This window comes from Erythranthe guttata, chromosome 8 (assembly GCF_056151865.1).
Source record: "Erythranthe guttata isolate IM_541 chromosome 8, IM_541, whole genome shotgun sequence".
Taxonomy (NCBI): Eukaryota; Viridiplantae; Streptophyta; class Magnoliopsida; order Lamiales; family Phrymaceae; genus Erythranthe; species Erythranthe guttata.
The window spans coordinates 5,925,484-5,939,178 of NC_142540.1; the positions used below are offsets into that span (position 1 = coordinate 5,925,484).

Sequence of the window (13,695 nt, forward strand, 5' to 3'; positions counted from 1 at the left end):
CTTTTAGATTGTCAATATCTTTCAAAGCAAAATCATGCTTTACCTCCAGTACCTCATTTTCCAATTCAAGCTCATCGATTTTGGCCTTCACGTTGACTTTAACTGCTTCATTCTCCTCTTCCAGTTCCTTTACTTTCTCCTTCAAACGCTTGTTTTCATCACCAACCTCATGACATTTCTTTAGAAGATCATTCAGTTGCTGTTGAATCATCTCAATGGAGCACTCTTCATCATCCTCTGAATCTTCTTCTCCTGTGGGCAAAAAAAATGTGTTTAAATTTCTATGATTCTCGAGATTACGAGTAGCATACCTGAGGTGTGGTGGCTCAGTGCATGTGGCATCACCCTGTGTCACCTCAGTGATCCTAAGGAGTGACGGCTCAGTGCATGTGACATCATCTTGTGTCACATCAGTAACCCTGCATGTACCACAGAACTCAATACTTGTTTCAGCATCACTTGATTCATTGTCATCATCAGATTCAGAGTTATCGTCACTCCAGGTTGTAGCAAGTGATTTTCCTTGCTTCTTTCGAGTGTTTGCACATTCAGCTTGAATATGACCATAGCCGCGACATTCTCTACATCGAATCCCCTTCCTCACTTCTTGGTTATTTGTAGGACTTCTGGGTTTTCTTTAAAAACTTGTAGGATGTCCATTCATATTCACGAGTTTTCCGAAGTTTTTAGCTATTAGAGACATGGATTTTGTTAGCTTGACTTCGAGTGCTGTCATGGGAACTGGGGGCACTGATGAAGTTGTCACAGCGACTGTTTGTAGAGCATTTTTTCTTTCTTTATCTATTTTGCTGATGTTCAACTTGTTCTCAAATGTCTGCAAATTTACGATCAGATCTTCAAGTCGCAATGAGTCCACATCACTTGCTTCCTCAATAGTTGTGACCTTGTATGTGAATCGGTCTGGCATTGATCTCAACACTTTACGAACAAGTTTGACTTCAGGATAGGTTTCACCAAGCCCATGAGCTTCATTCGAGATATCGCATAGTTTCGAATTAAAATCGCTTACGGTTTCATTCTCTTCCATTCGAAGAACCTCAAAGCGAGTAGCAAGCATCTGAAGTTTAGATAATCGAACAGAGGTTGTCCCCTCATAAACTGTTTGTAATTTTTCCCATGCTTCTTTGGCACACTCACATGCTGAGATGATTTTGAATTGATTGATATCAATTTCATTGAATATGGCATTCAATGTTTTGGAATTCATATTTGCGGCAATCTGTTCAGTTTTGCTCCAGTCTTTTTCATGTTTCTCAGTTTGAATTCCTTTTTCATCTGTGGCAACAGGTCGTTTCCAGCCAGTCAGAACTGTGCGCCATGCATCTTCATCCATTGACTTGATGAACATCTTCATCTTGGTCTTCCAATAAGCGTAATTGGTTCCAGTAAGCAGTGGTGGGCGAGTCGTGGAACCGCCTTCCATATGAGCATTCATAGTTCCTATGGAAGATAAATGGCAAATAAATCAAATTCCCAAAATCACACACTATGTTTATCTAGTGAGAGGCTCTTGATGCCAATTGTAGATTTATATGCTATAGAAATCAATTAACCTCAGTTGTAACAGTTAAGTTGTGGAAACAGTATTCAGTTACAACTATAATTCTTGTGTTAACACAGTTATAAACTACTTAAAGCAAATAAATGAACACAAGAAATTAATGTGGTTCAAACACAAATGTGCCCTACATCCACGTGGACCTGCAAAAACGATTTCACTAGTTCAGATTTACAGTGTACATTAATAGGACTTATTAAAAATAATAAAGACTCCCTCTTTAATTTTTACGCCGTTCTTGTACACAACTCGAACTCCGTGTCTCTCTCTACAGCAGCTCCACTCCGCGTGCCTTGAACTTTCTTCAAGCCTGAACTCCCTTCAGAAAACGCGGTTGATCTCCCTTGAGATCTATACAGCAAATCTGTATATGTTGGCACAGTGCAACGATGGCACAGTCCTGCTCCGCAGAACGCCTTGGCAAAGCTTCGATGCTATGAAGTGGTTTTTCTCCCAAATAATGCCCACGTTTCTTGTATGTCTTGGAGGCTTATATAGCCACGAAAATAAGCCCTAAGACCTAACTTGAACCCCAAGAAATCTATTTAACTAGGTAATAGAATCCTAGTTGATTTCTACTTCTATTCTAGATAAATACAAAAGATACCTAACTAGAATAAACAACATGGAAATAAATCTAAGTCCTAATATAAGTATTATAAAATAGGACTCTAATAAATTCCAAAATAAATATGAAAAAACAAATCTTTGCCAATCTTTTAATTCCAAAACTCGGCGGATTTCCTCGATCTTTAATAGTCGGAAATCTGGCGCCAACAGATTTGCATTCCTAAACAAGATGAAGTTACAATTTACGTCCCTAAACATGCTGCTTTTATGTTCTTTTCCTCCCTCCATCTATTTGTCCAGTTATTATGGACGGAAAATAGCATGTGCACTGCACATGACACATATAAACACCCCTCATTCATGTAAAGTTAGGATTGTGAGAGGAATTTCATAAATACCCAATTTTTTTTCTTCAAAATCATAATCCTTAATTTTTCGAAATCCCTAAATTCCTTCCGAATTCACAATTGAAATATCCTCAGTAAAAATTGAAAGCACTATTAGAAAGTGCGGAATTCAATTAGAAAGTACGAGATATGGACCTTATGTGATGAATATTTTCCTCGGGCAAAGTAGTTTTTCTTGTAGTGGAAATTGAAAATTTAGGATAGATAATGAGAACGAAATTTACTTTTAATCTGTGGCATCGGGTGTTGAAACTAGCTATTTTGATTGAACAAAGTTCTAAATTTGAATTGTGTATTTTCTAATTGTGCTTTGAAGTTTTGCTGAGGAGATTTCAATGGTGAATAATGAATTTAGAGATTTCGAAAATTGAGGATTAGGATTTTGAAGAAAAATATTGGGTATTTATAAAATTCCTCTTAAAATCATACATTTATATGAATGGAGGGTGTTTTTTATGTCATGTGCGGTGCACATGCTAGTTTCCGTCCATACTAACTAGACAAGCAGATGGAGGGACAAAAACAACATAAAAATGGCATGTTTAGGGGCGTAAATTGTAACTTCATCTTGTTTAGGGACAAAAATTGAATAAGTGACAAAGTATAGGGACGAAAAACGTAATTATCCCACATATGTTTTGAATATATATATATATATATATATATATATATATATATATATATATATATATATATATATATATATATATATATATATATATATATATATATATATATATATATAATTGCAAAATAAGGAAATACATAATATTAATAAAATTAAATGAAGTATACATTTTAATTTCTAAAAGAAACCCCTAGAGGTATTTCTAACTATAAATTGAATAATTGTTAAAACCATATACCTTTCTATACAAAAAAGATTTGGGGTATTTCGGTCTTTTTATGAGTGGTCAACGGACAAACGGCAATTGGGTCGAGTGTTATTTAAAACAAATGTAAAGGGGTTTGAGTTATAATTTTTTATCACATGAACTTTTCCTGCAGTTCAAGATTACACAAGGGTATTATTTTGTCAAATAACTCATTGAAAAATTGATTAGTCATGAATAACATATGACTAATTAATTCGTTTTGACTTGTTTGGCCGAATTCGTATAAAATCGATTTTCTTTAAGTAGGATTTTATTGGTTCCCCTAATTCCTCTATGAGTGAAACAAATCTCAGGGTGGACCGGACCAATCATCCGGATCAGATCTAAATTACAAATTTTAATAGGTTCGAAATTTATTAAAAGTGGATTTCTTTTTTCCAATAAACTATATATGTAAAAAGAGGGGTTGAAATGTATTGTCACGTTCTCCACGCGTGCTTTTTTTATGCAAACTAACTCTAATATTAAACGGCGGACTGAAAGAGTAAAAAATGGTTTATTTGAGAACTAAAAGCGGGGCAAGAAGAATATATGGACTAAAATTAATTTTGATGTACAATACAGAGACCAAAAGTGTAATTATCCCTATATTTTTTCACAACGTATTTATCTTTTTCTTTTCCTACAATTTTTCATTCTTGCTTTCTACGGTTAATTAAATTAAGTTAAACGTTTCTAGCAATAATCAATACCTATCACCAAGATGAAGAGGAACAAGTATTTCAAATAAAAAAAAAATCGAATAAAATTTTCTACATCAACTTATGGAAGATAACTTTACATCCATGGCATCTAGTTTAGATCCATGTATATGTCATCTAATTAAATTTATAAAAGAATGGGGGAATACAACAATATATATTGAAAAATGAAAACCAAAGGAAGAATTTGTAGCTGACATATATATAATTACTTGTTCGAGGCAACTTTTTCTATCCGCCACCGGAGAAGAAGAAATTCCTCAACGGAGCACGGCAGCATTAAGGGGCCGTTTGTTTGATAGCCATAGATTTCGAAAGATTTTTCAAGAACTTTATGGAAGAGGGGATTGTACAAGTATGAAATTGGAACGTAGAATCTCTTAAACAACGCACGGCAAAAATAATCTTGAATTTGATCATTATTGCTAACTTCTGATAATATAATCCAACTTGGACTACAACCCATCCTTTCTTCAACTTCATCTTCTTCCTCTCTTCCATTTTTTCTTTTCTAATTAATTAAGGTTTACGGCAAATTAAATAATTAAAACATGCAAGTAAATGTATGTGACAAGCACACTGAGTTTATTTGTAAATTGTGATACTCTATTTGTCAGGACTTGTATATATATAGGATTCGAAAATTGTTAAATATATATTTTATTTTCTGATAATTAAATATGTAAATGTAAACTCAATATATTTCGCATTATTTTTATTCTTGTTACTTTTTGTTAACTAATCGATGATTACTAAAAAAAAAAAAAAGAAACAGATAAATCACATATTAACAGACGATCCGAAAAATCTAATTTTAATCAACAAGAGCGGAACGATAAAGAAGAAGCAGCCTGAAACTGGCGGCCGCCGCCGCCGCCGTGACTGGCAGTTTCCCTCTCGATCCGCCACCGGAGATGCAGGAAATCTTCGACGGAGCAGGGGAGGCGGAGAGGGCCGGTCGCGTTGTAGCCGTAGATTTCACGAGCTTTATCGAGAATCCTTTGAAAGAGAGGGTTGTACAAGTAAGATATTGGTATCGAAAATTTCTGAAGTCCACCATCTTCATCTTCTTCCAACCCTACTTGTACTGCAAGCCATCCTTTCTTCATTTTCTGCATTTTTATTTTTATTTCTTCTCTTCTTACTATGTGTATTTGTGTGTGTGTGTGTGTGTGTGTGTGTTTTGAGAAAGAATTGTGGTGGAGTTGTAGGTAGGCAATTAAGTTTGTGGTTTTGTTTATTTTTTGTGGTGTTGCTAAATTTATAGAGAATATATAAAGTGGTGTGGTGTACATACTACATAATGATGAAGATATTTTAATTTAAAATTTATTTTATTTTATTTTATTTTATTTTATTAATTTAATTTTGCTCTTATTTTTATTTTTAATTGAATAGTTGTAGTGGAAGGGGTGGTGCCGTACACATACGGAATATAGTGTCCACTTCGAATTTTTTTTTGGCTACTTTGCTTCGTGAATTCCTACGTGTGGTCACTTTTTTTATTTAATTTATTTGTTTGTGTTTGGACACATATATTGGAATAGTATATTACAAAAAATGTATTTGACAGTTTGTGAGCATCACTAACACCGATGCAGTTAGGTTGTACCTATGGATTCTCTTCAAATGGCAATTTATAAAGTATGAATTTCGTACATTTACCTTATTGCATTCTCCTTGAGTTATATTCCATCTACTATTTTATTTCACTAACTTATACAAATTGATATTGATTATGTCATCAATCACAAAAAAATAGTATTGGTGAAAGTATAAACAATTATGATAATTTATCACCAAATTAGGCTTATTATTTCGTTGTTTTCTTTTTTTATTACTGAGAATATAATCTGCAACCACTCAAACTGCACTGAGTAAACTACGTCCTTGTGCATCAGCAACTCGCAGATCGCACAAGAAATGATCATGAAATAACGCTAGACGAACCATGCATGTATGTGATAAACTCTCGACCTAGCTAGCGCTTAGCCACCTCTTGCGTTGTTTTTTCATTTTTTTTTTTCATATAGCGCATTGTATTAGTGATATAAGTCATATTATACCTATGATGATAATGTCATGTAAAATAATATATTAATAAACATAATAAAATGATAGATGTTGACACTCTTAATTTTTTTGTTTTAATTATTGTAGTGAATCACTGCAAAAAGTAACTTTTTGAGTGACAACAATTATTTTCACATGTTGTGCCACTATGCTTGTTACCAATGGGTGTCACAGTGTCACTAATTCTAACTAGAGACAATAAAAAATATTAAATAAGAAGAGATATTAATGAAAGATAAATATATATTGTAACTTACACATGTATTTAGTAATAATTGTTTGCCGATCTCGAGCGGAGCATGTCTGTTTTGGCGAGCTCGAATTAGAGTCCATTTTGACAAGCTCTTCGAGTTTTTTTCGTGGGGTTCGAGCTCGAGCCCAATCATTTTGATTTTTTTTTTCTTTTCCTAATTTATTTATATTGTTAGTTTTTATTATTAAAACTTATTTATATATAATGAAAAAAATTCAAAATAAATAATAAACTGTAATTAATTTTTTTCATAATATTCCAAATTATTAAATTTTAATTAAATTAAAAATAATACATAAAAACTAAAATAAAATAAAAAAACTCGCTACCGGGCTCACGAGCTCAACGGCAACTAAGAGCTCAAGCTCAATTCGATATAGGGGCATAGGGGCATATATAGGACTAGAGGCATAGAAATAATCCATATTTCTTGTTGTTGTTCTTGTTCTCAAAAGAAATTGATTCCTAAATAGTAGTGTAAAAAATAGAACGAAAAAGAAAAGTTGTCGTATGGCTAAATAGTTTAATCAATCCTACGACACACCAGGTACTCTCTATACTCTTTCCGTGTTTGGTTTTTGGATTAATCAGAAGTTAGGATGGAAATCGAATAGATCAGATTGAATTATTACTTTCAAAAGAACTTAATTATTTTTTTAAGTGAAAAACTAATTTCAGTACATTGACATCGAAAATTGGAATTATGAAAGATTTACTTGGTCCAAAATTTGAAAACATTCGGATCGTATTGATATTATTGATATTATAATTCACCGATAGACAAAATATATAATAATATTGATATTATAATTTTTTTTAAATGTATAAAAATTTGGAATTATTTTGGAAATTTAATATATATATATATAAATTCAAAAAACAAAAATGTGGGAAATCAAAATTTTCAGAACTCCAAACGAAAAATATTGTTACAAAATTAGGAATTTGGGGTTAAAAATTATCGAAAGGGCATTATATTGATCCAATTTTCCACGTGTAATCAAATTATGAAGTTTAGAGAAAATAAAAATAAAAAGAAAAAGAAAGAATTATATAGTGGAAGTGGGGGGTCAGGATTCAAAAGGAATGCAACCACACAAAAAATCATTAGTCAAAAGGGATATATGTTAATCATTAATCCAGTCATTATTCTCAATATTCTTTTTAGTGGTGATAGATATGGTTCTAAAGTTGTAGACAATGGAGAATTTCTTTAAGTATATTATTTTTTTAAAGTTAGAAAAAATAAATGTTAGGTGTTTATTCTTTAGGGTTCAATGATTCCATTAATTATATGGTAGGACTATTATTTGTCATAAGAAATAAAAATAAATCACTAATTAAAAATAGCATTGAGTCATTTCTTTGAAATGATGAAATATTTAATTTACTTTTTTTGTTTAATTCAAAAAAAATAAGATAGTCATCGTCTTTTCAAATTTATACTACACCCGGTAAATTGTACATCAGATAATATATATTCAATTTATTGGACCGAGTGTAGCAGGAGAATAAACTAAATCTTGTCGTCGTCTAATCCGATCGACAAGACAATTTGGAATGTATATCAACACAAAGGAAACAAATGTATATGAGGGTAGGCAAACCTCCATATCAGCTTTCGGTGAGACCATTTAATTAGCCACTTTCAGTGATACTCCTTGCTTCTTGTGCAGGTCTTTATGTTGATCACTAATTTATTTATCTAAAAATTATAAATGCAAGATATATTTTCAGTAAATTCAGGACGACTTTGTTACATTCTTTCTACCCGTTTATCGTCCCTCAAACGCTAATTTTAAATAAAATTCCTAGGGTGAATTATGTTTTGCATCCCAGAATTAACAATGTTCGGTTTGGCGTTTTGCACCCTATCATTTAAATATAACTGGTGATTTATTTCATATGTTTCACGTCGAATTAATACATGCATATAAAAATTTCTAATTCTATTTTAATTTTCAAAAAATCCTAATTTTCCATTAAATTTATATATAATTCTAATTCCAAGTGAGGCGCATTTTTTTGTCATTTGCGTCTATTTTATATAGTTTCCTTTTACGGATCCAAAAGGTCTCCTAGATGTTGCATCTGGTGGAATACATTAGGGTTTCGTTTGGTTAGGGAGTTTAGTCACGATTAACTAAATAGTTAGACTTTGTTAGATGTTTGGTATCCTTACTAAATTGTCGGATCGACCCAAAAATATTATATTATCATGGATTATCTTGCCTTTTAAACACGTTTCTTGTTGGACCTTCCAAGGTCCAATAAAACAATTGAGTATCATTAGATTATTTAGTCTTATCTTCAAGAATCTTATCTTGGCAACTAAACGGGGCGTAGATAGTTTTCCATCAATCATACAAGATACAACTTGATAAAGTTTATCAGACATATGCCCTGTTTGGTTAGTAAGATAAGATTAACCATGATAAAATTAAATAATCTAATGAAACTCAATTATTTTATTAGAGCTTGAAACATCCAATAAAATAAACTCATTAGAAAGCAAGATAAGCCATGATTATATAATTTTGGCGGATCGACCCGACAATTTATGAGAACACCAAACATCAAATTAAGTTTAACTATTTAATTAATCATAACTTATCTTGACAATCAAACGAGGACTATGGCCCAAGATAAGCAATCGGATAAAAAAATGTGTGCGACGTATATGTGGTCACCTGTGAATGGTCGGTTTGCACTTGTAATTTGTTCTCAAAGATATTCTCATTTGCACTCTATCACAATCCACGTGCCTGTTTTACAAAAACACACACACACACACAGGATAAATGTATAGATATCATATCTAGCACAAATTCTAAGCTTGGGAAATTAGAATGGAACTTCCGAATTCCGTTAATTCCGATATGAAAATATCTGAGTTTAATTAGAACCGTATTTTTTATTTGGATTTTCGAAGTTCTGAATTTTTGGACTTCATTTGAAACGGAACCGGAGTGATATATAATACAAAATTACTGAAAATTTCGATTTCTGATCCGATTTTAGTTCCGAGTATTTCTATAATTTTTCTAAATATATAATATAATTTTACGATATATTTTGTAATTTCATAATATAAATTATGTTATATTTTATATTAAAAATATAAATACCGAAGGGTCAAGTAAATTAAAACCTTATAAAGGATTAATTGATATTAGAAACTTTATCTTGCATTTTTCCTTATAAGAAAATCTATGTTTCAATTTGTTATTCCTTCATGTGTTTTTAATTATTGCGTTTTGGCGAACTCTCTTTTGGATTTTCTTGCATTTTCCTGCAAAATTTGAAAAAGATGAAAGGATATTGTGAATTTTTTTCATTATATCTGCATTTTGAACAAGATATTATAAACTAATGTAATTTATTTTAATTTTCAAAATTCCGCCGATTTTGACGCATTCTGAAATCGGAATGAATATTCGCATTTCGGTGTTTTTGGAACTGAATTGGAACCCATTTTTTTACTTCCGAAAAAAAATGGAATTTTTTCGGAAAAACCAGTTTCAATCCATTTCGTCCGATTTGAACCCCTACTTGGAATATAACTCGCAACTGTAGGTAGACGTGAATTTTCTACCGAATTTTCCTGCTAATCTATTGTCTTACCGTAACCTACCGATTTGCTATCGGATGGTATGTACCAAAATATGTTAGAAAATTCATGCCTTAAATATTACATGTTTTTGGGCATTTAAACTGTATCTATGTGTTGAATTGTCTTAAAAAAAAAAATAATGTAGAATTTTGAAATACTAGACCAACATAAATTGGTACTAACTATTCGATTTACCAAAATTTTTGGTGTAGGGCAACAACTAAGAAATTTTCCAGTATCAAAATTTTGGTGGTGGTAATTGTATAATGTATTTGGTAGGACAACTGGACAATCGTACGAAATCCACCTGTAATAGTAGGAGGATCTAGTTGAGTCGCGTCATTAGTCTGATGAGTCAGCTCGACAAATGCAAGAACTTTCTGATGAGTATTTTATAGCTTGAATCCACTTTATGCAAGAACTTTCTGATGAGTTTTCTTACCTTGAATCCACTTTTATGTATGTATCATACACAATAATATGATAATAATATATGAATAATAATATAATTAATATGTAAGAAAAAGAAAAATAATAATTTAAGTTTACATTTTTTGCGAAATAGAAATATAAATATATTAAAATAAAAATTGAAAATTGAAATAAAAAAAAATTGAGTTGGAGCTCGAACTCGACAAACTTGACTCCAGTCCAGCTCGATTCGTTTATAATCATAGTTGTTGGATTCTTTTTTGTTTTGAACTTCGATACTTTTCACTTTATTTTTTTAAGTTTCGTGGAGTATCCCATTGATGTACTTTTCTCATTGGCATCACGCATATATATGTCAACATGTAGGATATATATTTTGGACAAAAATATACCACTTAAATTCCCATGACATTATAACTTATAATATCTTTTATGCTATGTATGAAATTACCCACAAATACATGCATATATACACAAAGATATAGTTTGATCAAATTTAGCATCTATAACCTTAAATGCAGGTCGGGTTCGATTCCTACTTCCTCCATACAATGATTCGAGAAAAAAAAGGTTTTCTCGCTGTCTAAATACGAAACAGAATACGTAATTTTTTTGTCACTCGCAAATAGACATACATATATATGTTAGGCTTTAAAAAGACAAATATGAGTCTCTACAGACCAATCATTTTTTGACGAGGTTTGTTCTTACCGGACAATACCTGACTTGCACGTTCTTCCTCCTCTTCTCTTCTCCTTCGAGCAGCCTCTTCCTTTTGTCTTTGGATCAATTCCAACTCGCGCAGTCTTTCTTCCTCTTTGCGCTGAAGCTCCAGAGCTTCTCTCCTCTGGGCTTCTTCTACCCTCCTTTGGTTCTCTTCGAGCATCTTATCGAGTTCTTCTCTCTCCTTTCGAGCTTGCTCCTGGTAATTTATTCGAGTATCGCAAACAACTCAGTAATTAGAAATAAAACTATGCAGAACCAACAAATAGGTGAAACATGTTCGAACGTATGGACAATAAAAACATCCGGGAGTATTTTAATAAATTCTATAAAAAAAAAAAAGTAATTTCAAAGATAGTTTAAAGGACGAATAAACTGAAGTGCAATCAGTTTTCAAAGAACCGTGCACACCCAAAGCAATATGTACTACACAAATTAAATTAATTCATTCAAATTCTTTTCACACTTGCCCCAAAATGAAAATTATCTTTCTACAATATTTCAAAAACTTTACCCAAAAAAAAATCAAATGTTTCTCTCTAACAAACATGATTTGACCGAAGTGAAAATTGTCTTCACTAAAATACAAAATTAAATCACTTTATCTATCAAATTCATTCTTCCAAAATACTTTTTTCCAACACCTTTCAGACATGATTTGACTTGCTACAGTACAAATTGTCTCCTCTCAAAACACAAACAAACTTTATTTCATTTTTAAATTCTTCTCTCAAAACACCTTTCTCCAGAATAAAATGGAAACGTAAGCCCAAAAGCTTACCAAACATATCCATTATACAATTGATGATACAGCAACATTTATTGAGCCGTTTAAATAGATTCGATAAGAGATATTTTGACCAAAAGAACTTACTTCTTTTCGCCGTGCTTCAGCAAGAGCAGCTTCCTTTTCCTTCTCGAGCTGCGCTTCAACATCATCAAACAGCTTCTTCTGAGCTTCTTCTACTTGTCTTTCGATCTCTAACCTAACTTCTTCCGAACCGAGTTTCTCCTCAACCCTTCTCCGTATTTCCTCCTCCAATCTCCTTGCAGTCTCTTCTTCCAACTGTTTAAGTTCTGCCTCATGCTGTAATCTAAAAGCACGGGTAATCGTTATGTCACTTATAGCAGATTGAGATACGCAATGTCCAAAGTTACCACAAAATAGTACGACAACCTAAAATTGTCTCGAGACTGATCATTACATTCATGTCGAAGACAAACTTGAAACATAAGAATAAAGGTGCAACGAGGTGAACAATCGAGCACATTGCCCGATACGCTGATATGTCAAACAGAAACAAACAATAAAGATACACATATACATTATAATGTACTAACTACAAATATTTCAGACATAGCCACATTTTTAATCACCACATAGAAGGGATTGAACTAATCGATAAGAACTTGTCACTCAACAGCCAAGACTCGTGGGCCCCTTAAAATTCACTTTATCTTCAGTAATATTTCATTGAAAAGACGATTTCGATCCCCTCTGACTCATTACCAACACAAGATGATCAAAATTATTTTAAAATAATTGTATAACAAAGACAGAGAGGAATTGAGTTGTTTTCCTTACCGTTTCTTTTCTTCTTCTTCCCTTTTCAATTTTTCGCTGGCAATCTTCAAATCAGCCGGCGTTGTGCTGGGACTACGGGATTTTGGTGAAGGGGAGGAAGATGAACTTCGGCTTCTCCGTTTTCTATGGCGTTTTGGAGTCTTGGAACGACTCTTCCGACGCCTCGAAGTTGGAGAACGACTTCTTCGCCTGAAAAAACAAACTAGTTCTGTCAAAATTAGTGCCATTCAATAGAAATCAATTTCACTCGTCATTAACAAGTCCAAATTGAGCTTCGAAACATCCTTTTTTCTAACTTACGACCTATCAACTATGGCAACCTTTCCTTAATACAGAAGCCAACGGAACAGATACAATTTTTTTTCGTAAAGTTAGTACTTTTTTCCTTGTAAAGGCTTGATAATCATCAACATTTTTCATCGCAAAAAAAACTTAATTATTTCGGCCATAGACTATAATGTAAAATCAATGTCTAATCTTTCGAATATCTTATAACTTTATCTTTACCAGATCATAAGTCATAAATCATAATACTTGCGCTATCTAATAATTTAAGCTAAAAAATTAATTACTCAACTAAATTTCACGCAATTACATTCAGAAGAGTTAATTTCATGGTAGGTCATATTATTTACTTAAAATTCGTTTCGAATGGAGAATTAAAAAAAACAATTAGGGAGAGCATTGATAAGGTCACCTGCTGTGGGGGGAACGGGTGCGCTCCCGGCGCGTGGTGCGGCGCGTGGAGTGGCGGTGACTGACAGCTGCCGGTGATCGAGAACGGGAATATCGCCTCCTCGAGTACGACGGCGACCTCGATATACTCCGCGGCATAGCCACCACTTTCAGATTTTTTTCCCCAA

General features: G+C 32.6%; 2 protein-coding genes across 2 annotated transcripts; both read right to left on the reverse strand.

Annotated features, from left to right (window-relative positions):
- Window positions 1–4,943: 4,943 nt before the first annotated feature.
- LOC148768382 (auxin-responsive protein SAUR32-like) lies at window positions 4,944–5,453 on the reverse strand. The gene has a single exon (XM_088821104.1). It carries the CDS (start codon window positions 5,446–5,448, stop codon window positions 4,972–4,974), a length of 477 nt encoding a protein of 158 aa, XP_088677230.1. The 5' UTR covers window positions 5,449–5,453; the 3' UTR covers window positions 4,944–4,971.
- A 5,556-nt stretch (window positions 5,454–11,009) lies between these two features.
- LOC105976878 (arginine/glutamate-rich 1 protein) lies at window positions 11,010–13,666 on the reverse strand. The gene is made up of 4 exons (XM_013002141.2): window positions 13,530–13,666; window positions 12,833–13,021; window positions 12,122–12,341; window positions 11,010–11,446 (listed from the first exon to the last, which is right to left on the reverse strand). The coding sequence occupies exons 1-4, from the start codon at window positions 13,664–13,666 to the stop codon at window positions 11,198–11,200; spliced, it is 795 nt and encodes a 264-aa protein (XP_012857595.2). The 3' UTR covers window positions 11,010–11,197.
- Between the last annotated feature and the right edge of the window lie 29 nt (window positions 13,667–13,695).

Bases quoted from the DNA above. Each gene is read 5' to 3' on its own strand.
- LOC148768382 (XM_088821104.1), bottom strand. From the start codon at position 5,448: ATGTACACCACACCACTTTATATATTCTCTATAAATTTAGCAACACCA.
- LOC105976878 (XM_013002141.2), bottom strand. From the start codon at position 13,666: ATGCCGCGGAGTATATCGAGGTCGCCGTCGTACTCGAGGAGGCGATAT. The intron at 12,342-12,832 runs GTAAGGAAAACA...CCGTGCTTTTAG, and splicing joins GAAGAAGAAGAAAAGAAACG to ATTACAGCATGAGGCAGAAC. The intron at 11,447-12,121 runs GTAAGTTCTTTT...ATAAATTACCAG, and splicing joins CTGAAGCACGGCGAAAAGAA to GAGCAAGCTCGAAAGGAGAG.